This window comes from Accipiter gentilis, chromosome 3 (assembly GCF_929443795.1).
Source record: "Accipiter gentilis chromosome 3, bAccGen1.1, whole genome shotgun sequence".
Taxonomy (NCBI): domain Eukaryota; kingdom Metazoa; phylum Chordata; class Aves; order Accipitriformes; family Accipitridae; genus Astur; species Astur gentilis.
In genome coordinates, this window is record NC_064882.1 from 2,804,546 (window position 1) to 2,830,018 (window position 25,473).

Sequence of the window (25,473 nt, forward strand, 5' to 3'; positions counted from 1 at the left end):
CAAATGCACAGGAATCTGAGAAAGCAGCAAAGCAGAGGTCAAGTATTGCTCAACGTGTACAGCATAATTTAAAAAAGAACATAAATAGTTTTGGCTTTTTACTTTAGGTGGAAGAAACACTTCTGTTTCTATGATGCTGCAGAAAAAAATGGCTTTATTATTACAGATGTCTTTTCTTGTAGTCTTAAAGACTACATTTATTTATTTAAGTCTATAATGAATACAGACTTCAGAAATGCAAGTGAAGAGTTATGGTGATCCCCACACTACTAACTTTACAACTTAAATGCAAGATGAACAGTGTGGGAAGGAGATCAGAAAAATAAAAGGTATAAAGATATATAAAGTTAGATAAAGCAAATGTTACAAAAGGGAAGTAATCTATCATATAACAATGGCCAAGGCAATGAGTCAGAACAACAGAAATTTAGATAATCAGATTTCTAAGCACTGCTGCTGCATGTACGTAAGAGCTACTTACTTATATGTTGTTTTGGAAAGCAAAGGCAGGATGCAACGAAAATAATAATTCTGCTAATACGATTGTCCCAACGAGGCCATGTCCAGGCCCAAGGAGGCCATAATCTCGGTTTGTTCATTAGCTTTATTTCAGATAACAGTACATCTCAAAATGACTTCCAAAATTGAGAAATGCATGCCTAATAGATAAACTTACCAGTCATACAGCACAGGCACACAGATAACCTGCAACTACCTACAAAGAACTGTAGTTATATCTCATGGTACTTTCTGTTAATCACCAAAGTCAAATATGCTAAACTCGTAATTGAAATCCCTTATCCCCTACTAGGAACCTTAAAACAAGTGCAGCAGAAATTCAGTGCTGTAACCATGCTGAGTTTCTCCAACTAATGCTTCTTCTCAAAGCATTCAATGTTAGACAACTATAATCATTGTGATCATACCTTCTGTCATGAACCTGTAATTAGTGTAAAAATTAATTTTATTACTCTTCCTCTGCTACTAATAAAATTTCAGGGTCAAACTCTAGCTCTGAGCATGTGTACACAACTTTCACACCCATTCACTTCAAAAGCCACACTGAGAATTTCAGTCTCTAATGGCTTTTGATTTATTACTAATTCTTAAACATAAGAGGCCCATAAGCAGAAATACAGCCTAAAATACAAAGTATAGCTTTTACCACTTAGAGGATCTGAACTGGCTCAGTATGCATCTGACTCAAACTCTTCCTAGGATATTATTAAATATCCTCTGCCCCATAGCTTATGATAACAGGTGAAGCTGGGGGAGGGGGCAGAGAGGTCTCCCCAGTGTTACTGTTAATCATAGAGTCTAAGCAATAGGAGTTGCACCTACATGCAGTGGTGATTGGTGCACAATAAATGAAATTGTGAGTTATTTTGTCTCTCAAAAAAAATAAGGTTCACTAAAACCAAGTCATTGGTAAATTTGGCGTGCTCTTTATATACATAATTTTCACATCTCCTGCCTACTGACTCAATTGCAGATTATTAGTGGAACAACAGCATTTCACTAATTTTGCTTGAGGACTTCCAAAATCTAAAATCTAAGATGTGCTTATGTACATGTAACAAATAAAAAGGAGTTAACAACCCCCATGTTCGCTGAAGCTCAACCTTTGCTACTGGTAGCCTGGCCACTATACATGTACCACTATTGCTCAGATTTCAAATTTTTAAAGAATGGTAAAATGGATACTTTATTTAGGGGAAAAAAAAAAAAAGGGGGGGGGGCGGAATTAAAGAGTGTGAACGTGTCTGTGAATGGCTGGAAGACAAGCAAGATACCAGTAATTTGGAACTTTCAAAAGGGTCCAGCTAGCAAAAATGATGCAAAAATAAATCCAAGGGCAAAGAATTGAGCAACACAATACACAACATATATTCCAGCATATGGCTTATTACATAAAAAAATCTTAAGAAAAAGTGTACATGTCAGTTACTTACGATATATGCAATACTAAACCGGGACTTTAAAACCCTTTCTGAAGAGAGAAGCAGTACTTTTAACTCTTAGTTGCCAGAGAAGAGAGTGGAAGCGAACTGTGTTCCTGCGGTTTTATTTTAGTCTATCAGGGAGGATAAGGAGGTCTGGAATGATGAATTTAGTACCACATTAAAATAAGTCTCAGAACAGAGCAAGTTAAAGGAACTCCTGATAAGAAGTATTCAATAATACCTGTATTATTTGAAGAGAGAATGATGAGTAATCAACATTCAAAGATAAACACTATTAATAAATACATATTTTAAAACCCTTCCATTCGATGTTTTGCAGCATATTTGCACTGAAAAAAACCCACCCAAAAACCCCATCTTCTTAATAAAGACCAACGGGTCCGGCTTTTAGTAATAATGTATTACAATACTTTGTATTTCATCTCATTGAACGTTAGTAAAGGCTGTTAATTAAACCTCAAAGACCCCCAATGATTTAAACAGCCATTTCATCATTGCTGAGGTACAGCCACTTTGGGTGAGCCACTGCAGTCAATTAGTGCAACAAATGCTTTGATGTTACAAAGCAGTTTTGCATGACACGAACATTACTCTGCAGGACAGAGGAGCTGTCAGTACGTGAATAAGGGAAAAAATTCCACAGGCTTTAACAATTAAGCCTGTTTTCTCAAAATATCTTTATCCATTTTATCCATTTTAGTTTGTTATTACAATGCTCTGAAATCTACATGGGAAGCAAAAAAAGTCTCTGTAGTATCCTTTTCTAGACTCACGGATAATTAAGAAACGTCACGAATTTACTCTAAATTTCTGGGTTTGTCTGTTTTGATAGCTAGATGACAGTAACAAATTGCTGTGGTATTGTAAACACCCACAAATTTTGATGAAATCTATGGAACAAACTGGTCTGGAGACTCAATTTTCTTATGAGTCATATGCACTTGACAAATTAAGATTTGCAAGAGATTATGGTAACACCGTTGGGGTTTTGTTGTTGTTTTGTTTTTTTTTAAAGTAAACTCACTATACAAACCCAAGAAGCACCAGTAACACTGATTTTGAAATACAGTATTACAGTATAGGAAGTACAAGACCTAACAGAATTCAATGAAACTACAAAAAGAGGCAAGTCACAACCGGGAATTCTCTTGCTGGCTCCTAGTGGTGTCACCACAATGGGAACACCTAGTTGAACCCTTGACTGTTTTCATTACAGTATTTGTAAACCGTACGTTTAATAGCAATACTCCAATGTGACAGACGCCATTTTGTACTGCAAATATCTACCTTTTGTACTGTAAAAATCAACTAAAATCTGGTAATTTCCAGGAAAACACAGCTGTGAAAGTTTAATATTAGGGCTGTTTTGCAGCTTTCATCTTTAAATCTATGTACAAATCTAAACTCACAGAATGGTTGAGGTTGGGAGGGACCTCTGGTCCAACAACCCTGCTCAAGCAGGACTACCTACAGCTGGTTTCCCAGGACCGTGTCCAGACAGCTTTTAAGTATCTCCAAGGAAGGAGATTTCACAACCTCTCTGGGCAACCTGTTTCAGTGCTCAGTCACGCTCACAGTAAAAAACTGCTTCCTGATATGCAGAGCGAACCTCCCATGTTTCGGTTTGTGCCCACTGCCTCTGGTCCTGTCCCCGGGCACCACTGAAAAAAGCCTGGCTCTGCCTTCTTTGCACCCTCCCTTCAGGTATTCATATACATTGAGAAGACCTCCAATTCACACAAATGCAAACGTTCTAAGAATACCATCCTCGATTTCTCAGAAGCGATTCTAAAATCTGACTTAGAGAACTATCCAGCACTTGCTGTGTAACAATGATCCGGGCAGAGCAAAATTTGCTTGTCTTAAAATAAGCCATATTGGAACTTGTTGATACTCTTAACATATGCTGAAAAACACTCTAAGAATCATAAAAAGACAACAAATAACCTTTTATGTAAACTACTAAAACACAGATAAAAACGTTAAATGAACATAAAAAAGTGACCTGATTTATTTATAAAAATAAGAGTTTACAAGGAAAGGTGATAAAATAAATTAACATGGAGAGAAAAAAATTTAACCTTATGTAAATCATACCTTTATTCTCAGCCTACCTCCTCTCCAATGCCATCACCAGCCATAAGTGTTGATAACTTCCTGATTTTAGATTTACCAAATTTACTGTTTTTCAACACCAACGTGTAACCACCAAATCCAACCAAGAAAAAAACCCTTAAATCCTCAGAATTTGAAGGCCTAGCTTTAATTTATTCCTACTACAACCTCTCTCAGTACAAACCCAAATCTTTATAGAACGTATTCTGCTTTAAGTTTGCAGTAAGAAACAAAAGGCAAGCTCAAAAGAGGATTTTCTTCCCTGAACATGGATAACACTTTTATTTTTAAATCTGCTTCCTTGCAAGCAACAGTGTAAAGAACCTACCACAAAGCTCCAATTTCTTAATAGTTCATCAATATTGGCTTAACTGACGTTACAATTGTAGAGCTTTCCCTTCACATATCAAAGACGTCAACAAAGAGTCAAGCCTAAAAGCACGTAGGGAAACTTCAAAGCTAGACAAATGCTGCTACTATTCAAGTTAGCGAAAGGCATGAAAATAGCGTATTTACTAAACTCTTGCCAGTTTGGTCATGGTCAGTCACAACCACAGTCTGGGGTTCTTCTGGGCACGAGATGGTTTTATCGATTTAAAAAGAGAGAAAGAGAGAGAGAGAGAAAGGAAAGACTGCCTGCCACATATCGAAGATGGAGTCACAAGCCGATGAGATGTGAAGCAGGACTAATCTGCCCACTAAGAAAACAATCACTGACAGCACAGGAACCAGGCAGAACTGAATTCTCCTCCTCCAAAAGGCGTCAGGCTGGCAAAACAAAGCAATGCGATGCTTCACAGGCCTTTACACCTCTACTTCGAACCCGAACGCCTGTCTCGCACATCCAGATACGCAAACGAGCAACTCCAACGTAAATTCGGCATACCTCGTTTATGCAACTCCCTGAGCGGAATGCCGTCTCCTCCCCCGCCATCGTAGGGCAGATACGGATCCGAAGAGACATCCATGGATGCGACGAACCCGGAGCCCGTCTGCCGGCTCAGGAGGGCCGCGGCATTTCTTACGCAAGGGCGGCCGCGGGGGACGCTGCCATGTTTGACCGGGATCCGGCCTGCGCGCCGCCGCCGCCGCCGCCGCCGCCTTGGCGCAGGAGCCGGGCTCTGCCCCGCCGCTGATGTCAGCGCGGGGCGGCCGCAACCGCCGCCAGTGGCTGGGCGGGCGGCGGGCGCGGCCCCGCGGGGCGGCCGCGGGCGCGGCCCCGGCCCCGCTACCTGTGCCTCCCGCCCCGCCCCGCCCCGCCCCGGGCGGCAGCGCTCGCCCTCGCGCGTCGTTTCATCTACACAGGAAAACGAAGACACGTAGCTGACTGCTGACAGGAAGAAGAAAGAAGAAAAGAGCCCGCCGGCAGCTGGCGGGGGGGGGGGGGGGGAACGGGGGGAGGCACACCCGACCGGGCGGCCGGGGTTTTGCCCCCGCCCCAGCCTAGGGCTTCCCTGCCCCGGGAAGGGTGGCGGAGACCGGCGAACGCGGAGGCGGCGGCGGCGGCGGCAGCTCACCCGCGCACGCGAAGCTGCCGGATCCGCCAGCCCGGTCAACGAGTGAGCGGCTGGGTTCAAAAGGCAAAGACGGCGGCACTGGCTTTGTTCGCCTTCCTGGAGCCGCGCCAGCCGAGAGTTTTTAAACAATTATAATCGCATTTTATTTGGAAGGGAGAATTTGTGTCTTACCGCTGAGGGACGGGGGCGGGGGGGGAAGCCTGTCTCTCGCTAATTGTATTTACTCTCTTCAAACAGCCGAAGTATGACCGCCGAGGAAGAACAACGTAACCTGCCAAAAGCCAACCGCTCCGCTGCACGGGGTTAGCTTACCCCGCTTCCACCTCCACCCCCCACCCCACCCCGTGCAGGCTGTAGAACTTCCAATTCTACGGCAGTGAATGTCAGATTTGAACATTTGTAATCAAAAACATCGAAGCAAGAATTTAATCACATACCTAGCTAAAATGGTCAGGTGTCTCCATTTTTTTGGGGTGATGATTATTCTGGTATTACAACTGCGTAACATCCATACTCGTATTTAAAATACTGAGGGCGGGAGAGGAGCAAACGTAATAAACACAAGTCCATACTTAAGCTTGCATTACTCTACGCTTGACAAAATGCTCCGAGGCCCTTAAAAGTCACAGACTCAAAATAGGCAACAACCCACGTGAACGCTAACCAAGGCGTTCATGTGATACATCGTCAAACAGTGACCGTTACAGCTTTGGCAAAACCCAGGCACTTCAAATAACCAGTATCTAGAAACGGGAAATCTTAAACTGACTACATAATTGCTTGCATCTGAAACGGATGTTATTATAGATTGTATCCGTACATTAATCTGTTTACTGTATGATCTTGTACTGGTCCTATCTTGCAATTACTGATAAGAAAACTATTTTTCATGAGATTTCCATAGTTAGTTCAGTTCTAACAAAACGTGCAAGATGTGCATATTGGTTTTGATTTTGTTCCCCTCCAGCAGGTAATATATAATTATTCTTCCCTGATCTATTATTCTCAGTTGTTTTAAGTGTTCCGCTTCAGTAAAATGGGACATACATTAACTACGCTACCACTTAACTTGCAGAGATTCATTTTTGTCAAACTACACAAAAGTAAAAAAAACAAAATGCTCTCAAGAGCTGAAGATGGACATGCAAGTCATTAGACACACTGCCTCAGCATAACACTTTAATATATCTTGTACATATGTGTGTGTACACACGCAAACACACCATTTCCATAACTGAGGGGTCCCAGTGAAATTACCGAGACTATTCATGCTTAGCAAATTTGAGAATACCGCATGCCTGCAGCACCAAGGCCCAGCTTCAGTTTCATTCACACAGGACACAAGGGAAGGAATTCATTTCATTATGTAAGCTTTTTCACCTCTAAGTGTGACTGACAGACAACTATTTTAGTTTTCAAAGGCATTAGTTTCTTAAATAATTTTCCAAGTTTGTTCTCAAGGAAGTTACTTCTTTTATAAGCCAATACCAATGTTACAGGCTGTGTACTGTAAATGATCTTTTTGAGCACAGAGAAGGACTTAAAGAAATACTCAATTTACTTCACAGACCTGTCAATATATTAAATCTTAAAAATACAGCTCCAATACAAACGTTGAGAAAATGCTGGTATCTCTATGGATGGAAAAACAAGTGAGAATAAAAGGAAAAAAAAAAAAAAAAGTATGAGCACAGAGCAAAACGTATTTCAAAACCTTAAAGACTATCTTAGCTCCAAGACAAAGGGAAACCTTGAGCCACAGATACGCAGTTCTAAAATACTGATGTCTTCTACTGAGTTAAACAGCCATCTCCATTTGCCGTCATCTATACAAGGAAATGCTTTCTGAAGAGTGGCCTCCTACAATCATCTTTTCAACAAGAGCAACTGAATCTTTAAGATCTTTAATAACTGAAAGTGGTGTGACTTTCAAAGCCATTATTCATTCTCACCATTTATTTTTTGCCTGTGGAAAAAACCAAACGAACCCCCAAGCACCTCTGAACTTCAAATTATCTAGATTACCTTGATTTAAGGAGATGTACAAGAGAAAACCCTGAGCACTCTCAACTCCTTATCTCAACAGCACCTGGAAAGAGTCTGTAATCTTACTGTAAGGCTCTAAAAAAGTCATTCACAGCAGGAAGAAATACAACAATTTTTGTAACCTGAAGAAAGAGAATTATTACAGAATAAACTGTTAATGCATTTATTGTATGTTGATTATAGAAGCCAACACTGTAAATTCAACTCCGTATTTGAGAGAACATGAAATAAAGGATATAAAGGACTTGTATTAACACAGTCTGGAAGATCACCGCTAGTTTAAGAGTTTGATGTAGTTACCAAAGGCCTGGAATGTCTTAGAACTGATAATAAAAATTGGTCACAGCACAGAAATGGCTAACTTGTTGGACTAAACTTGTTCACTGGACTAAGGCACATGCAAAATCTCTAAATAAGTCTGAAATTCAGTCCGAGCTGGAAAAGATAAAGGGTATAACTAGTTGGAGGGCATATCTGATAAACTTTAGATATGAGGGAAAATAATGACAAGAAGTCTGCAGTGTAAAACACATACAACTTCATATTTGCTATATAAAATTTCAAGAGACCCCCTAATATTAAACTGCAGCAGCTCTTCCAAAGTCACTGCTTATAGACAGGCTGCCAAATACAGTTCTTTGTCTGTCTTAAAAAGCAGAACAGTCATTCTCCCTTCTCAGTTACCAGCAGCTTGTGTTTCCATTGTTCATTCCCACTACCACCGTGTGTATTCCCTTTCCTACAATACCATGAAAGGTGGGGGGGGGTTGTAAGCAAGAGAGAGATATACTATGTATCCTAACATGACCTAGTTAAGCCAGTCTTCTTTTTTTTTTTTTTAATATCTAGAAGTCTATACAATTTAATCTTTCCAAATTACTCTTTTTCTACCTGGTCTGAAATAGTGTCTGACTTTAACTGTCTGACAATTTTACATTCAAAAGAGTATGTCAGTTATTTCTGTTGTGAAGTTCAGCAAATTCCAAAATTGTAGTTAGTTAAATGCTGTCTCTAGTTAACTAGGTATTTTGGGTATTATGGAGTACATAACATTATGAACACTTGTTGTAAGGCCTAAAGTTAGTTTTACAATAGCCTTATTTTCAATGACTGAGAACCCCTTAAAATGGCCAATTTAGTACATAGAACAGCTCATATGTAAGCAGCAGGTTTGTACAGCAGCTTGCTTTCAAGGAGATTTCATCACAGTAATTATAGACCAAGGCCTCAATCCCAGAAATCCTCCATGCCCAAGTAACTTCACACATCTGAGTGCTCCCATTGTTCTCAACAGGCACATACTGTTGTTAACCATTACTTAGATGCATCCATCTCTGCAGAAAAGGGCTTTAAATCCATTGTTCTAGAAATATCACAATGTATACAGATGACACACCTTTAAGGCATAGTAAGAATGAAGAAAGATACCTTAATCCTGCCTCCACACCTTATGTTTTCCCTTTTAGGGAGAGAGAAATACACATTCAAGATAAAGTATCTGAAAATACAAGAATAAATCAGAGGTTAGACACATCAGATACACCCAGGGAAAGGTGTTTTGAGGTGACAGAACAAGGCCAGTGAAAAGAAGGGGAGTATCACAGAGGTATGTCGGCCTGCTTACCCAAGGTTGGAGGGAAGATCTTAATTCTGAAGCACTATTCCACCATTTCATGTTAAAAAGTGAGCTAGGTTTAAGGAAGACAGCCAAGCACCTTCTTACATATAAACCAAACATAATCTCTTGATTCCCTCAATTACTTGGTTTATTCTGGTGACAGAATATATAATTTCATTGCACCAGGTAATGAAAATTAAAATTGTGGGTTTTATGAAATTCCAAATGTAAGATTGGGGATGCTGAATTATTTCATTAAAGTAACAAGAGATGCCAAAAACGTGTCTGATAATTACAAATGTTAGTGTGACTGATGCAAAAGATTTTGGTGACTATTGTCAGTTTCTCTCCTATTATTATTATTATTCAAAACTAAAGCTTCTCCTTCAGCAGAGCTAGCAGATAATGTTCTCTTGAAAAATGCTACATAATAGAGCACGCCTCAAAACAGCTACCATCTCCAACTGTTCTGAAAAGAATTTAACTCATATGCACCCTCAGTTGATGGTTGGACATGAAAGCATTCATTTACAACAGGTTGCCAATGTCTCAAAACCTACTGTCCCGTTCCTCTTCATTCCATTCCTTTTCTTTCCAGCTTTATTCTCCTGCCTTTTTTTTCCGATTTCTTCTTTCTCTTACCCTTTCTCAATCCATGCGGTCAAATTAAGCCCGGGTCTAATTCCTCTACCAGCTTGACTTCTCTTACTTAACTTGTCTCAGTTTACTGATCTTGCAGCCCCCTTCAGTCTGGCTTTGTTTGTTCTGCATAAAAATCACCCAACTTTCTCATCTGGGTCACACAGAGCCAGCAGTGTGAAACACTAAAGACAATAAAAGAAGAACAAACACCCTTCTTCCAGTTCTGGTACCCAGACATGGTCCAAGATGAAATAACTCAAAGATGCAATCACAGAAAAGGGAAAAGAAGAAAAAAAAAAAAGACAGAGAGAGAGAGAAAAAAAAGTTCAGTTACACACAGCTTCAAATTAAGACACAGTAAAAAAAACCAAAACAAAACCAAAAACTTTAAAATCTTAAATTACAGAGTCCCAAACTTCATTCATTCATCAGCATTATATAGGACCCTGTGCTTGATCACAGCGGTGTTAGCAAAAGTCTCCCAGCTCCCTATCAGGCTATAAACAGAAGACTCCATTAAGCTGTTTCCATTGCCACCTCATCAAAAGCCTCAATGAGGCAGACAGACGATGACAGGAAAAAATCTAGACCAAGTATAATGTAAAAGCAGAAGAAAACAAATTCATAGCATATGCTGTTGAGTAGTTCAAGGCAGATGGGGTTTAAATAGAACAGGAGTCAAAAAATCCCAGAGAAATGTGCTTAGCAGTAATACATGATAAATTTTCTTCTACTTACATATTATTATACAGAAAAAAACCCAGCTCCTTAATCACAGTTTCTTTTTTCATAATAATTTGTTTCCCACAAATTAGTCACTTAATTTTGCCCACAATCATTTCACCCAGCAGAGAACACTTTATTCCAGGATCTAGCCTAGTAAGCTTGCTTCTTCACTGGCCAACCACAGGTTCTTGAATTACACTTCTACAGCATTGTATAACTTCCAGTGGTGCTTTTACTCGCTGTCCAAACACACAAGATGGTAACTGAAGTCAAACCCAACCAGCAAACAGAATGCAGTAGAACAGGTCATATAGCCACAAGCATGTTGCTTAATCAGCTCTCAGACTGACTTCCCCCCTCAGGGTAGCTGAACCTTCACCGTAAATCAGTGACACAGGAGGGAAGGCTCCCCACTGCAGCACAAAACTTTAGGGCAGAAGAAAGAAATAGACAGAAAAAAAGGGAAATAATGAAATCATGATGCAACATTAATGCCTAAAATGAAAAATAAACTGGAAAAAAAATGCAAGCATTTGGTCCCTAAAGACTGCTTTGACATCTTGGCCCAAAACACTGAATACAAGGCTACTCTCTTCAGTTTTCTTTTCACTTCTTTCTGGGGTTGTCTATCACACGCTCCTTGATCCATAACCTAATGATGCTGGAAGAAAATCCTTGACATCAACAGACTACATCTAGCTATCAGCTGAGAGAGGTGGGTTGGGTTTTTTTCCTGTGTTTTCTTTCTTTTTTTTTTTTTTTAAAGTTGGTCAGCTTCACACTGACATTAAATGTATCTACTTTTACTGTACTAATCATGCAAGGAGGACTTGGAAAGAAAAGCAGGCTATTTTCTGTAAACAAGTTGCTTTCTCTGATTCTCTAAGAGCCTCTTTACTTTCTTTATTTTTTCTGTTTTTTTTCCTTACAGGGTACGGGTTTTACTAAGAAAGTAAGTCTTGCTGCATTTTCAGCTTTGCATACATGTCCTTTCCTCACACTCCAATCTGCTAAAACTGTAGTTATAACTCTTCAACAAGAAGATTTGGCATCCTTACTAGGAAGCGATCCTGGCTTACTGGGCAGCTTTCCTAAAGTTTACTTCCCCCTTTTCTAGGACTAGTCAAAATTCTGCTACTGAGATCATTCTATTTTTCCTCTTACCTAAATGCATATAAGGAAATAGGTTTTATCTGTTAGATTGCTCTTATTCTGTTTTAGGGTTGCTTATTTTTGGCCACTATTTCCAACTTGCTGTTCAAAGTATGTGCAGGGGATAAAATTACAGCACCAACATGTATTCCTCCCTAGATATGCCATATATGATATGCCATATATATTAAGCTTACTCTCTATCTTCAAGAACATTAAATCTTCTCCATACATACATAAGCTGTGTGGACATAGCGCCAACAGCAATTTTGTATGTTGTTAATACATAATACTATACTATGCCAGGCATATTTGAATTCCATGAAATTATGAGCTCAGTACTTAGTAGTGGTCAGAGTAAGACTTGCTACTTTATTATCATGACATGCCCATCTTCCAAATGCTGTATGAAGTTCTGATCCCTCCCTTAAGTTACAGATATTAGTAAAGGTTCAGAAAGGGGCAGCGAAAAGGATCGAAAGCATGGGATAGCTGCAAGGTCCAACTGAGCCAACCAGACGTCCTTAACCTGGAAAAGAGATAACTGAGGAGGGAAAGAAATAAGTAGCAATGAAATTCAATTTTTGAACCACCTGTTCTAATAACAGAGCTCTTAAGACAGTTATTGTTCTAGAGGATCAAGACCACTACAAACGACAAGGGCAAGGACAACAAGAAATTAATGAGTATACATTGTATACAGGTATATCAAAACATAAGCTATAAACAGTTTGATACCTCACACTGGTGATTAATAGATACAACTGCTCACTGATTTGCTGTAATTAAATCACTGCTCTGACACCAGAGATTTTAATCCATGATTCTTTTCTCTCTCCTCTTAAAAGTGGGAGGACTACCACCTTTCACAGTGGAGCACCATGCTATTGATATGTTTAATCCTTGTTAGTTTCTACATGCATATGGCCAATGCATGATAGGCCGTATCAAACTATGTGTATTTGGCAACACAATCAAGTCATCCTAGTTTCAGGTCACTGTGAGAGACTGAAAGAGTTAATGTCTCAAACACTGTGGTGGGGCAAGTTCTGCTTAAAGACTAACACTGCAACAGCAAGGAACCCAGGTGAAAACCCCATCAGCTCAGACATCAGCAACAGGAGGGGGAGGGCGTGCTGGAGGGTGTGCAGCTCCCTGTTCTGATAAACTGCTCTGATACAAACAATGGCCATGTCTGCAGGGAAGAAGTTACTCCACAAACAACCCCCAAGCCCAAAGGCTCACAAGCTGTTCATTGACCTGAGGAGTTCAGGTGCCCACCCGAAGGAGGGGCAAGAATGATAACTGAAGCCCCAGGTGCCTAAGCCCACCGGGACTGGACCCCTCAGCTAACTGGACACCTCAGCTGACTGAACCAATGCTGGACCCAGGACTGGTGAAATCTTTCTCTCTTCCTTTTTCTCTCTGTCGTCTTCTCTCTTTCCTTTCTTTTCCTTTTCCACAATCCCTACACCTCATCTGTTTCAAGATATAAACTGTTGACCAAGTCTGAGATTAAGCGAAGGGTCTAGGGGCGGCTGGATCTACTCTGAGGAGGAGTCTGGAAAGCAAGGCGGTCTGCTCTGAACCTTGTGACTCAACAGGAGGGATCTCCTTATTCCCTGAATTGATGTATATGGTTACACAGTTTACAGAAGTAGTTTTACACCAGTTACTGTTGTGAGAAACCCTGCCACCTACTACCACACCTCCCCAGTTCAGTTTGCTTCTGTCATGAATAAAATCTTTAACTGATTGTTTGGTGTTGTTTCACCTTAATTTAGCCTGAGGGAATTTCGAATTAAACACGACTCCCTTGTCAGTCCAGTCTGGGTCCTGACAGTCACCCTGTCCTAGTTTCACATCAAACCTTTCTGTACCAAGCACAGTTTCATTTCAATAAGCTCATAATACCCCCTAAAACCAGTATGTATCAGCAGAAAGATTTTTCACAGCTGCAACTATCAACAACAACAAAAAAAGAGCTTAAGCATTTATGCTGTACAAGGATGAGTGACAAGGAAGTCCATGTGTTAGTCCACGCTAATGCATAGGCTGGTGTTAGCCTAGGCAAGACTGGCAGTTATAACTGTTCTGAGCAATATTTATACCCGGACATAGGCTCAAAATAAAGAAAAGAAGGTAATTCTTCACAAAAAAAATGTAGCTAAGCTATTAGAGCTTGCCAAAGGATGGTGTGGGTGTTAAAGAATTGCTTCAAGAAAAAGTCAGTGGAAGAAAAAATCCACTGATAAGGACTAAAACTAAAAATCCCCACCCAGTTGAGGGAGGCCCTCAGCCATACAGGACTGCTATATAAGGACTCAGATGCTTACCACTTAGTCACTCTGTTCTTACTCTTCCTTATGCACTGACTTTTGACAGGATGCCGAGCTAGGTGGATTTGTGGATTGACCCAGTACAGATGTTCTTGTGTTTCAGTGACATCATGATATCCTCTTCCAGAATAACGTTTCTCTTTAATCCAAGCAGATGAAAAGCTTTCACTTTAAAATGCTGGTAAACAAGAATATTCTCAAAGGTAGAGAACAAGAATGCAGCCTGACATCAATTTGGTTAGAATAGTGTCCACCTCCTTTGGCTGACTTGAGAGACAAATCAAAGGTAAAAACGAATGAATTAAAAATTATTAAAGCTGTAGTGAAAATTGTTTATTTAGTAACTAAAGACTTTGCAGTCATATTAGACTAAATTATTTTATTGTATGCTTCAGACTCTTCTTTCTACATACCTACATATATGCCATCACATTTCTTCTGCTTTCACTCCTTCATCTTACACTATTCATACAGTATGCCTGGGAGAAGGACCTACTTACAATAACACTACACCACACTGTCAAGTCAGCAGTAACTGCATCAGCAGCATCTGTTAACAAAGCCAGTGCACTTTAAGAACTTCAGCAGAGCTGCAGAAGGAAACCAACAAGACTATATAGTATTAGAAAGTTGGAAGGACTGAATTACTAGTATTATGATTCATCTTATTCCAGAGTAGCAGGCTGGAAATGCATATGCTTGTGTGTTTTGGAAGGTGATGAAACCTAAGTTTGGAAATACAACTTTGGTGGGAAAGACTGGTGAAACCATTCAAGGACTGCTTGTAGAGTGAAGTTATAAAAACAACAGTTCTCATAAACAAGTCCTCAAAGAACTGACCACTGCATTTGTGAGAAATTGAAATGCCAATATTTGTTTTTAAACATTTAAGAAAACAAGAAACTAATCAGTTACTAAAACTCTACATACACACTGCCATAATTTCCATCCCTCAAAAAGTCTAATGCCGCACCAATCCAATTACAATCTGAAGGCCCAGACTAACACTGTAACACCATTACAGGCTGTTCAACTAAAACGACATAAAGAGAATTTTCAATTTGCACAATAATTATGTTAAAAAAGAAAAAAAAATACATTGGAGTTCAGGAAAATCACTATCATGATAAACAGGTAAGATGCAAAAGACATTTCAAACACCTGCAACTCACTCATTCAATAATGACATCCAATAATTAAGATAAAACATTTTCTCCCCTTGACCTAAGAATCTTCCAGCCAATTTTTTTGTTTTCTGCCAGGAATTTTGAAATCCTTGAAGAAAGAACTTTGTTACTTAGCCCAGTTTTCCATGTAAACATAACATAAAACAACTTGTGTTCCAAAAAGATGGACAAAATAAACTTAATGCATTACTAACTAATAAAAAAAGTAAATGAAAACATGGTTCTGTATTGTCAAATATCCTGTGTTCAGCTGCATTAGTAGTATGGAGCACAGGCAAAATGTCTGCAGTTCTAACTACATTCCAACAGGAAAAAAAGTAAAAGATAACCAGCTACTGACAATTTAACTATTCAAAATAAACTAGCTGTGCCTCATGCTTGCCCCTGTGATCACAGCAAGTCATGTTATCTCATGCTTGAATTTGTATGGCATCATTTGAGACTCAATATATTCCTTACTTAAGAAGAATGAGCCCTTAAATGGAAATATTGCTAACTTGGAAAATAGGCTGTATGTAACTTAGGAAAGAGATATGTCAAGCTGTCATAATGACTATTCAGGCAAGTCAGTTTTATACCACATGCATGGAAAACACAAAAAATGCCAATGGTGCAAAATGACTTTGAAGACCCTTCTTCATACAGCTCTGCCCAACAGGCAGAATCTGTTCATGCAATTTCCATGCATAAAGAATGTGACAGGAACATTAAGTTCTTCATGCAGGAAACAAGTTATTTTATTCTTTTCTTTGTATTCTTTCTTTTCTTTATAAACTGTGATAGCTAAGTAGAAACAAGCATGCACATGAAAGGACATTCATGTGTTGTTGGAAAAGATAACTATGTCCAGATCTTGCTTGAACAATTAACCTCTGATGTGGTACGAATTTCTTGATTATACAGAGCCACCTCACACGTGCTGAAAATCACATTCTGTTGTTCAAATAACACCGTAATAGTAGTTCACTATACCATATTTTTAATGTTGGTATTTAGGGCACTGAAAACGGATTGGTTTGGTCTCTCACTTTAAGCAAAGGACTCCAACTCATGGGTAAGGACAGTTTAGGAGAGCTGCAGTGTTTTACACCATGACCTGTTGGCATACTCTTTTTTTTTAGTGGCACTGCTGTTACTGCAAGGAGATAGTAGCAGCTGTAGCAGCAGCTTTTGAATTACCAGTTTACAGGTTGTCATATTAAGGTTAACTATTGCCAATTTTATGTTAACACCATATGCCAGACTGTAAACTGTCTCCACACTGAAGTCACAATATAAGCAACTAAGCTCCTTCAACTGAAGCAGGAATCACTATAGCTATTGAAAACAATGCCAAGCTCATTCAGGACTCAAGACTCCCACAGTCGATCAAAGTACCTTGAGATAACACCAGTGAGATCATTTGTTTGCAAACCGTTTTTACTGCAAATAACGTTTAATCATCTGATTTCAGTCAGTGCCTTGAAAAATTTGCAGTCTGGCAACACCACAAAAATCCACCCCCTGAAGAGCTTGCTCTACACTTCAATAAAAAAAATAGTGAAAACTGATGCTGTCCTCTCCTCTATCATATAAACAGCCCTCAATTCTGAGTAAAATTATGGAGACCTCTCAGTTTCACCTCACTAGTTGGGTAACTCTGAGTCATAAAAGAAAAAAGTTTGAACTTTTGAAGATACTTGTTATGTCCTTCAAGCCCAGCCAGTAGCCAAGAACTGCATGTGTCTCAAGCTTTAGAGACAGACAAGGCAAGCCAATGCTGAGAGAAACAGAATGGATTAGACATTTAATCTTCTCATTCATATTCCCCAGTTAAAAAATTAATCTGGTAATATATTTCACTTCTGGAGATTTCACTTCCGATTAGAAAGAATTCTTTTTTCCTCTGTTAAAGTGATGGAAAACAACTATCCTAGTGTAACAATTTTTTAAAAGCTAAATAGGATACATCTACTCCTATAAAATTTAAACCAGTGAATATTAGCTTATATGGCTTAACTATTAAAGAACTGACAGCTTCTCAATAGTAGTGTATAATATGCTTAAATTGACCTAGCAAGAAGCAGGACGAACAGTCTAAAAATAAAACATAGATAAGCCATGATGAAAATGATCTCCACAGATTGCATACATGGAAGTACACTGCATGTACAAGCATTGGTAAGATGTCCCTACAAAGAGGCAGATACTTCTGCTATCAGAATGTCACTGTACTTCTCATTAGACAGTAGTTCAACAAGGAAAAACACAAACTTCAGTACTACAAAGAGATTAGTTTTGATAAGCAACAAAAGCAAGTTTTGATCAAAGCTGACAGGCAGTATCCCTTCTAGGCAGGGCTTTGGTGCAAGCCATCCAACCTGCACATGCATAGCAATTTATTATTTAGCATGTTAAAACACACTACCCTCAAAGAATTCATAATTTCATGATACCTACTTGTTCTCCATAATGCTGCCACTAAAAGTCTGAAATTTGTGCAAACAAAACAGCTACTGGAGAACTTAACAGGAATATGATATAGTATATATATATAATTATGGTATAATCACTATACATATGTATTTATATAATATATGTATTTAGTATATAATACTACATATTCACAGTTTCTGTATTCTTCTCAGATGACACAGTAAGGGACAGGTCACATACATGCTTTCAGATGGTGTTAAGAGAAACAAGATTGTTGTACAGCTTTGTTTTTAAGATAATGGTGAATCCCCCATGCGGAACTACACAAAACTATTCAAACTGCAAACCAGAGGTGACACTAAACAGGCAAATCTCTATCAACTAAATATTAAAGAAACCTAAAAGTTGAGGTGGTAAGACTTTCTGAAGACTGGTTCCAGTTAATGTTCACTTGTTTAGTCCCATCTAGTATCAAGGAATTTCCCACATAAGACAAGTAGTACATATTGTTAGTATTCTTTCCCAATATCATCCACCTTCCACATGTTTTCAACAGAAAGCATATTCACCACTGAGTAACAGCCTCAAGGACTTTGTATGCCTCAGTTAAGTACTTAAGTATGAGTGGTAATGTGAATGGCAGTACTGTACAGGCTTTATAGAATTGCTGTCTTGACAGCCAAAGGACTTACCAAGCGTACTGAAATAAGCAGAATTCTGTTACTTTACTGCCCTCTGAATGAGGGGGAAAGACTACAATGACTTTAGAAATTCCATATTGTTAGCTTTTTATCTGCATAATATATGTGCAGTTTATGGTTCAATCTTCATTAGCCAAAAAGAAGAAGAAGAAGAAAAAAAGAAAGATAAGTTCTTAATTCTTCAGTTTCTCCTCATTGCATGGTCTTGATTTTTTAAAATCTGTCAGCCTGTATTTTATTACATAAACTGTAAAATTATGATGAACACTCTATTGTCCATGGCAACTTATCCAGATTGGATAAATTCACGTCTGTGCTCATTTGTACACTGAGCTTACATTCTGCAGCTATGCAGCTTTCAATTTAACTACATTATTTCCATAATCATTTTAAGTACAGATACTTATTGCCATTTTGTTCATGTTGCTAAGAAATGAGGCTTATAAGTACTTCCAGCCCTACAGACACAACCCATATGTTTAAACAGGGCTCCTGATTTTGGCAGGATTCACCAGCTAAAGCACAGAGGGAGCTAGCCATAATGCCTCTGCATTCACGTCATGCTCTGGATGGCCTCCAGTATTGAGAAGCATGGGATCTTCCAGTTACTGGGATGGTCCTGCCCTTCCTCAGGAGGTGGGACAGATTCTGTATGGTGAATTCATCTGTACTTAGACTCAACAGAACAAATATACATTAATAAAGAGATGATGAAGAGTATTTAAATAATAATAATTAAAACAAACAAAACAGTTAATGCTAAGTGAATAACAGAGGACTACAAAAAGGGCACACGCAGTCCAGCAAGGAAGTGCTTATTTCGTCTTGTCAATGAGATTTGCTGAATTAAAAACACACAAGAAAAAACACCGTACACATTTCAAGACCTAAGCTATGAGAAACACAGATGTTCACCTCCTGCGTGTAAGTTTATTTAAAACTCTTTTAGAATTATACTCTTACCACCTTGAAAAGAAAATTTATACCAGATTCTGATCTACTGCTAAGATAGTTACTATGATTTACCATACAAGAAAGTATTTTCCATGCATAGAGACACATAGATCACCACTCACTTCAATAAAATAATAGGGCTTATTACTATTGCTGCCTCTTACTGAGTGACCAGAACTGGGGCAAGCAGATATGTCATTAGCAAAAAAATTCAACTCCAGGAAAGAAAATACATTAATATTTATGTTCTAATGCACATTCTAATACTTCAGCATTACAATGAGATAGGGGCTGCTGGCATGTGCAGCAATTAGCATTGCTTTTGACAGTGCAAATAAAACAACCACCTCGTGTTTGGACTCGATTTACAGATGTAATTTCACGACAAGTAAGGGACAGAACACTGGCTCTGAAACTATTTATTTTACTGCAAACTTATTTATCCTTCAAGCTTGAAGTGATGGAGAGGATTTATATAAACAATAACCAGAGTAGGTTCAGACTTTCATTACAGGCTGCAAATACGTTAGACAAGCAAGGCACTCACTTCTAATTAAGTGCCAGATATTCAGAACAAAACATTACACGTGGAAGCTAGTTGTTCAGTTGATAATTTCCTAACTATTAAGTGCTTGAATTCATCATGCTGGTGTTCTATAATATAAGTAAATTGGCAGAAGGAATTTTTATGTAGTTTGAAGGTGCCCTGTCTCTTGATACCTGTATTGGTATACAAGTTCAATAACTGCACATTCCAGCTGTATCTAATTAGATAGAAGGAATACAGATGAGAAGGATGCTTATAACGATAGGACACAATTATCTAGTACAATGCCAACATCCAACTGCCAAATGTGGCAAAGGGAGAATGCATGAAGGAAGAGACTCTGCAGGGAAAGAAGACAACTGAATGCTAATGGGGAAGGAAAGGCTGATAAAAAAGAAAACTCAAGAGGCTGAGTGATTTTAAAGAAAACAAGTGGAAGTGATAAGACTATATATTTAACTAAGTTTACCATCTTAAAGAGAAAATTATTTCTTTCTCTCCTGTTCTCCTCTTTGACCATTGCTAAGAGAATCTTAATGCTTTCACTTCATTAACTGCTTTGTTAATTGGAAAAAAAAAAAAAAAAAAAAAAGGGAAGAACCTCCCAGTTCTTTCTTCTTTGTATTACTTCAGTGCTTTTATCAGTGCTCACAGTAGAAAGGTTTTTTTGTAACTTTTCACTTAGTCGAAAGTTCAACTCGTATGGTGTTTTCTGTTGCTTCTAATAACCTTCACTAGTTCTAAGGTTTTTGCCTGTTTTACAGATCTGAAGCTGAGTCAAGCAGAACAGATTTATCTCCACAAGTAACAATTAAAAGAGACTGTTACTTTCTGCCCCAAAGAAATACTGAAGACAGTGGGACTTCCAAAACCCCGCTGCAATGAAGAAAGACCAGGTAGTTGCAGAATAACCATCCTTCCCCTACTTGACAAGAAGTTTGTCATTTGCCAGAAGTAAGTTAATATGTGCCTTGTATCAGAAGTCATCCCATACAATGCAACTTAAGACATGCACACAGAAAAATGTTCAGCCACTTTTAGGTTTAAAGCATGCCTCTGAAGGACAGATTAGCTAAAGAGAAACATTCATTAGTCATGAAAAAGGGTTGATTTTGTTTATTAAAAAAACAACAACCCCCCCCAACAAAACAAACCAAACCACACAAAACCACAAAAATAAAACCCAAAGAAATTTTTAAGCTGAAATTAACATTAACTTACCAATTGATGCATCACCATCCAAGAGATTGTCATCTTCAGAGGTCTGAAAGTCCATAATTACACCCGCTCCATCTAAAAGCTCCTCATCGCTGCTTGCACTAGTTATACTGTTGTAGCTGTTTCGATAGTAGCCTCTATGAAACAGCTGCTCAGACTCCATTTAGCTGTTTTATAACCTATATAAAGAAAATGAGTTATTTTCTATTTGAATATGCACAAAAGATTGAGAAGCTTATATCAAATAAAACAAAACTAGTGTATTTCATGGTTTGGGGAAAAAATATTAAGGTCACAATACTACAAGTTACAAAAAACATAGCAGTAATACAGAACATTATATATAGAGAGAACATTTTTCACAAATTTTTAGTGATTTTTAACTGGATGATGCTTCCTCACCCCCTTTCTTTGGCTCTCCTTAGTCTGATGTTATCATCATGAAAGTATTTCACTTTCAGTACCAGTGGTTGGAATGTGCATGCCCCAGGAATGTGCATTGCACCATGGAGCTGGTACAAAACCCAGCCAATGTTAAGGTTAAAAAAGGAACTTCTTTAGCAGTGGCATCTTTGTACTGTGTTTGCTTGGAGTGAAACAGATGGCAGGCTAATGCTGTAGTCCCCTGAACAAAACTCTTCACAGTCTTTTGCACAGAAGAGTGCAAATATAAAAGTGGAAAACAGCTCAAAATCTTCATGTCCACATAAAACTTCCAAACCCCTTACCTATATGCCTTTTGTTTGGTGGTTGTTTTATTTTTAAACACAATGAGGTGTCAGCAACGCATTCTTTTGCACATTCAGTATTACACTAACACATTAGGCTTTCAGACTCAGACCTAGTCCTCCTTTCCCTTGTAGAGGTAAATGTCACAGAAATAACTTTGTGATTGAGGCGGGAGGGAGGACAAGGCATGATCACACCTTGATTCCATGCTCTCCCTCATCCAAAGGAAGTCTTGTGTTTGTCATTTCTCAAATATCTTCACTCCTTATTAACATACAACCCAACATACTTTTTTTCAGTAATAAGAAACCACTCATTCCCTCCAAGCAAAGTAGATGACCCCCCCCAACTCATGTCTGAATCTTTTCCTTACGCCCTTTTTCCTCTACTTATCTGCAAATTCTGTAACCATTCACTGTAACTGCTGCAAAGCTACATGCACTGTAAACATCCAGACAGCTGGCAGCAATAAAAACAGGTAACAGGACTTCCAGTTCAGATCCCTCTCCTCTACCCAGCTGTTGAGCCTTGTGAACATATTGGGTTTGCCTAGCAAGTTTTGGGTAGCAGGAGCTGCTAGAGGGGTGGCTTCTGTGAGAAGCTGCTAGAAGTTTCCCCCATATCCGATACAGCCAATGCCAGCCAGCTCCAAGATGGACCCGCTGCTGGCCAAAGCCAAGCCCGTCAGCGATGGTGGTAGTGCCTCTGGGATAACAGATTTAAGAAGGGGGAGGAAAAACTGTGCAACAGTAATTGCAGCCGGAGTGAGAACATGTGAGAGAAACAGCCCTGCAGACACCAAGGTCAGTGAAGGAGGAGGGGGAGGAGTTGCTACAGGCACCAGGGCAGAGATTCCCCTGCAGCCCGTGGGGAAGACCATGGTGAGGCAGGCTGTCCCCCTGCAGCCCATGGAGGTCCACGGTGGAGCAGATCTCCACCTGCAGCCTGTGGAGGACCCCACGCCGGAGCAGGTGGGTGCCCAAAGGAGGCTATGACCCCATGGAAAGCCTGCGCTGGAGCAGGTTCCTGGCAGAACCTGCGGAACTGTGGAGAGAGGAGCCCACGGAGAAGGTTTTCTGGCAGGACTTGTGACCCTGTGCAGACCCACGCTGCAGCAGTCTGTGCCTGAAGGACTGCAGCCCGTGGAAGGGAGTCATGCTAGAGCAGTTCGTGAAGAACTGCAGCCCATGGGAAGGACTCATGTTGGAAAAGTTCATGGAGGACTGTCTCCCGTGGGAGGGACCCCACACTGGAGCAGGGAAAGAGTGTGAGGAGTCCTCCACTGAGGAGGAAAGAGCAGCAGAGACACCATGTGATGAACTGACTGCAACCCCCATCCCTGTCCCCCTGCACCACCGGGAGGGGAGGAGGTAGAGAATCCAGGAGTGAAGCTGTGCCTGGGAAGAAGGGAGGAGTGGGAGAAAGGTGTTTTGAGATTTGAATTCTCATTACCCTACTCCAGTTTGATTGGCAATAAATTAAGATAATTTTCCCCAAGTCGAGTCTGTTTTGCCCCTAATGGTAATTAATGAGCGATCTCTCCCTGTTCTTATCTCGACCCACAAGCCTTTTGTTATATTTTCTCTCCCCCATCCATCTGGGAAGGGGATGATAGACTGGCTTTGGTGGGCACCTGGGGTCCACCCAGGGTCAACCCACCGCAGTGAAATATAGCCAAACTGGTTGGCCAATATCAAGAGTTACTAGCGGAGGTCAGACAGACAGCTTTCCCATACTGGCAAATGGCTCAGCCTTCTAACTAAGTTACCTAAAAAAAGGATTGAAAAATGAAGCAACAAGGTTTGCTGTGTAGCTGCAGATGGAATTCTCAGCACCCTGTAGCTGGGTGATAACACAAGATAAAATTCTGTACAGATAAATATGAATCACGTCACTTGGCGAGGGGGCACCACAACCAATCCCAACTTATCTTATAAAGCAATGGGCTCTGACCTGACTACTACCTTTCACAAATGTAGTAATAAAGTTACAAGAAAGAGCTCAGCATGCACTAGCAGTCCCCAAATTAACATGATACAAGAATTACCAGTTAAGAGAGAGAACTTAATTAAAACTCTGTATAAATCCACAGCTTGTCCACACCTGAAATACTTGACATAATGCCAAAAGTCCAAAAAGATTACAGAAGAGCTGAAACGGTTTACAAAAGAGCACAATGATGATGGAGTACAAATTAGCTTTCCTTCTAAAGGGCAAAAAAATGGATCAGGACTTTTTGGTCTGAAAAAGATGTGATGTAGATGACAACACAATAGATGTCAGCAGAATCACAAGTGGCATGAAGAAAGTGAAAAGCCTCAGTTGCTTTTAGGTAGTCCCTATGTGTTATAATGAAAGTGATGAGGTGACAAACAGAGAAAAAAGGGCTGATTCTTCACACAGCATGTAGGGAAGGGGTGTAATTCTTTGCCACTTTTCAGAAATATGCAATGATTCATAAAGCAGCCTGACAAATTCACAGAAGGAAAAAAAAAAAAAAACATCGAAAGCTATTAAAGATGACACCTCTGGTGGAAATGCTGGAGGCTAGGAGAGCATTCTGCAGATGTGCATATGCTTATTCTGTTCTTATACTCTTCCCTAGAGATCTGTTATTGGGCAAAACAGATCCCTTTGGCTTTACCCATTCTTATTTCCTTTAAAAAAAAATATTTAGAATATTTACAATTTAAAACATACTCTTTCTTCAAATAAATTTCTTCCATTCGTCTTTACGTGAAAAGTCTTAATATTCTACCATTTTACAGGCACTGAGAAAAGCTTCCGAATGAACAGTCAAAAAAAATTCAGTCATATGATGAAGCATATCCTATTTGAAAATACAGTTGCTTACACCTGGAAACAATGGAAGCATCTCCATTTTTTTTTCCCAAATAGATCAGATCACAATTTATAATTTATTCAGAAGCTATACTTGAAACTGTTCAACAGATACTAACTTTTCACACAGGGTCATTTTCGGCATTCCCAATAAAACAGTACCTAGAAAGAACATGCCCAAGAAAAAGTCAGATCACAAATAGTTTCACTACCATGCTCACAGAAAGTCCTGTTAACATCACTCTGTTTGTACCAGTTGGGTACTATCATGAATGGAAACCACACAGCTCAGCTGAAATGAGACTCTGGGACTTCCTAGAAGTGTTTCCACTCACTGCATCATTCGTCACCTTCTTCCACCTGCTCCATGCACCAAAAATTATATTCTAGACTCTCATCTGCCAATTGGCCTCCTGCCTGAGTAAAATCTTTGTTACTTTTACATTCATCTGATTTTTGCTACATTCTGATGAGGTTTGCAATGAGACAGAAAACTCTCCTGCCTTGTCCATAAAAGTAGCACTAGAATACGAAAAGCACAAGACACAAACCCCTCCCTCAAGCACATTGCAAGTTTTAGTCTATTGTGTCCTCTTCCTGTTGTATATGTGACATTTTTAATAGTTAATTTTTTTCATTTATGTAGTAATCTTTATTACAAAGGAGAAAACAATTAACAAGCAAGAGAAAGACCACTGTCGAGTTAGCAATCATAAAAGGTTGTTTGTAAATGTATCAAAACAACAAAGAGGTAGCAAATCT

At 39.4% G+C, this 25,473-nt stretch overlaps 1 protein-coding gene across 5 annotated transcripts in view; it reads right to left on the reverse strand.

Annotated features, from left to right (window-relative positions):
* The window catches only part of CLCN3 (chloride voltage-gated channel 3), a 75,971-nt gene that overhangs the window by 38,315 nt on the left and 12,183 nt on the right, over nt 1-25,473 (reverse strand). For 3 of the 5 annotated variants that reach the window (XM_049832580.1, XM_049832558.1, XM_049832565.1), the window contains one exon: nt 21,145-21,320. In XM_049832580.1, coding sequence (XP_049688537.1) covers nt 21,145-21,304 — 160 coding nt within the window. In that variant the 5' untranslated portion in view covers nt 21,305-21,320. Of the gene's footprint in view, nt 1-4,965; nt 5,206-21,144; nt 21,321-25,473 lie in introns of those variants that run through there. The other 2 variants (XM_049832591.1, XM_049832571.1) reach the window with 1 other exon arrangement.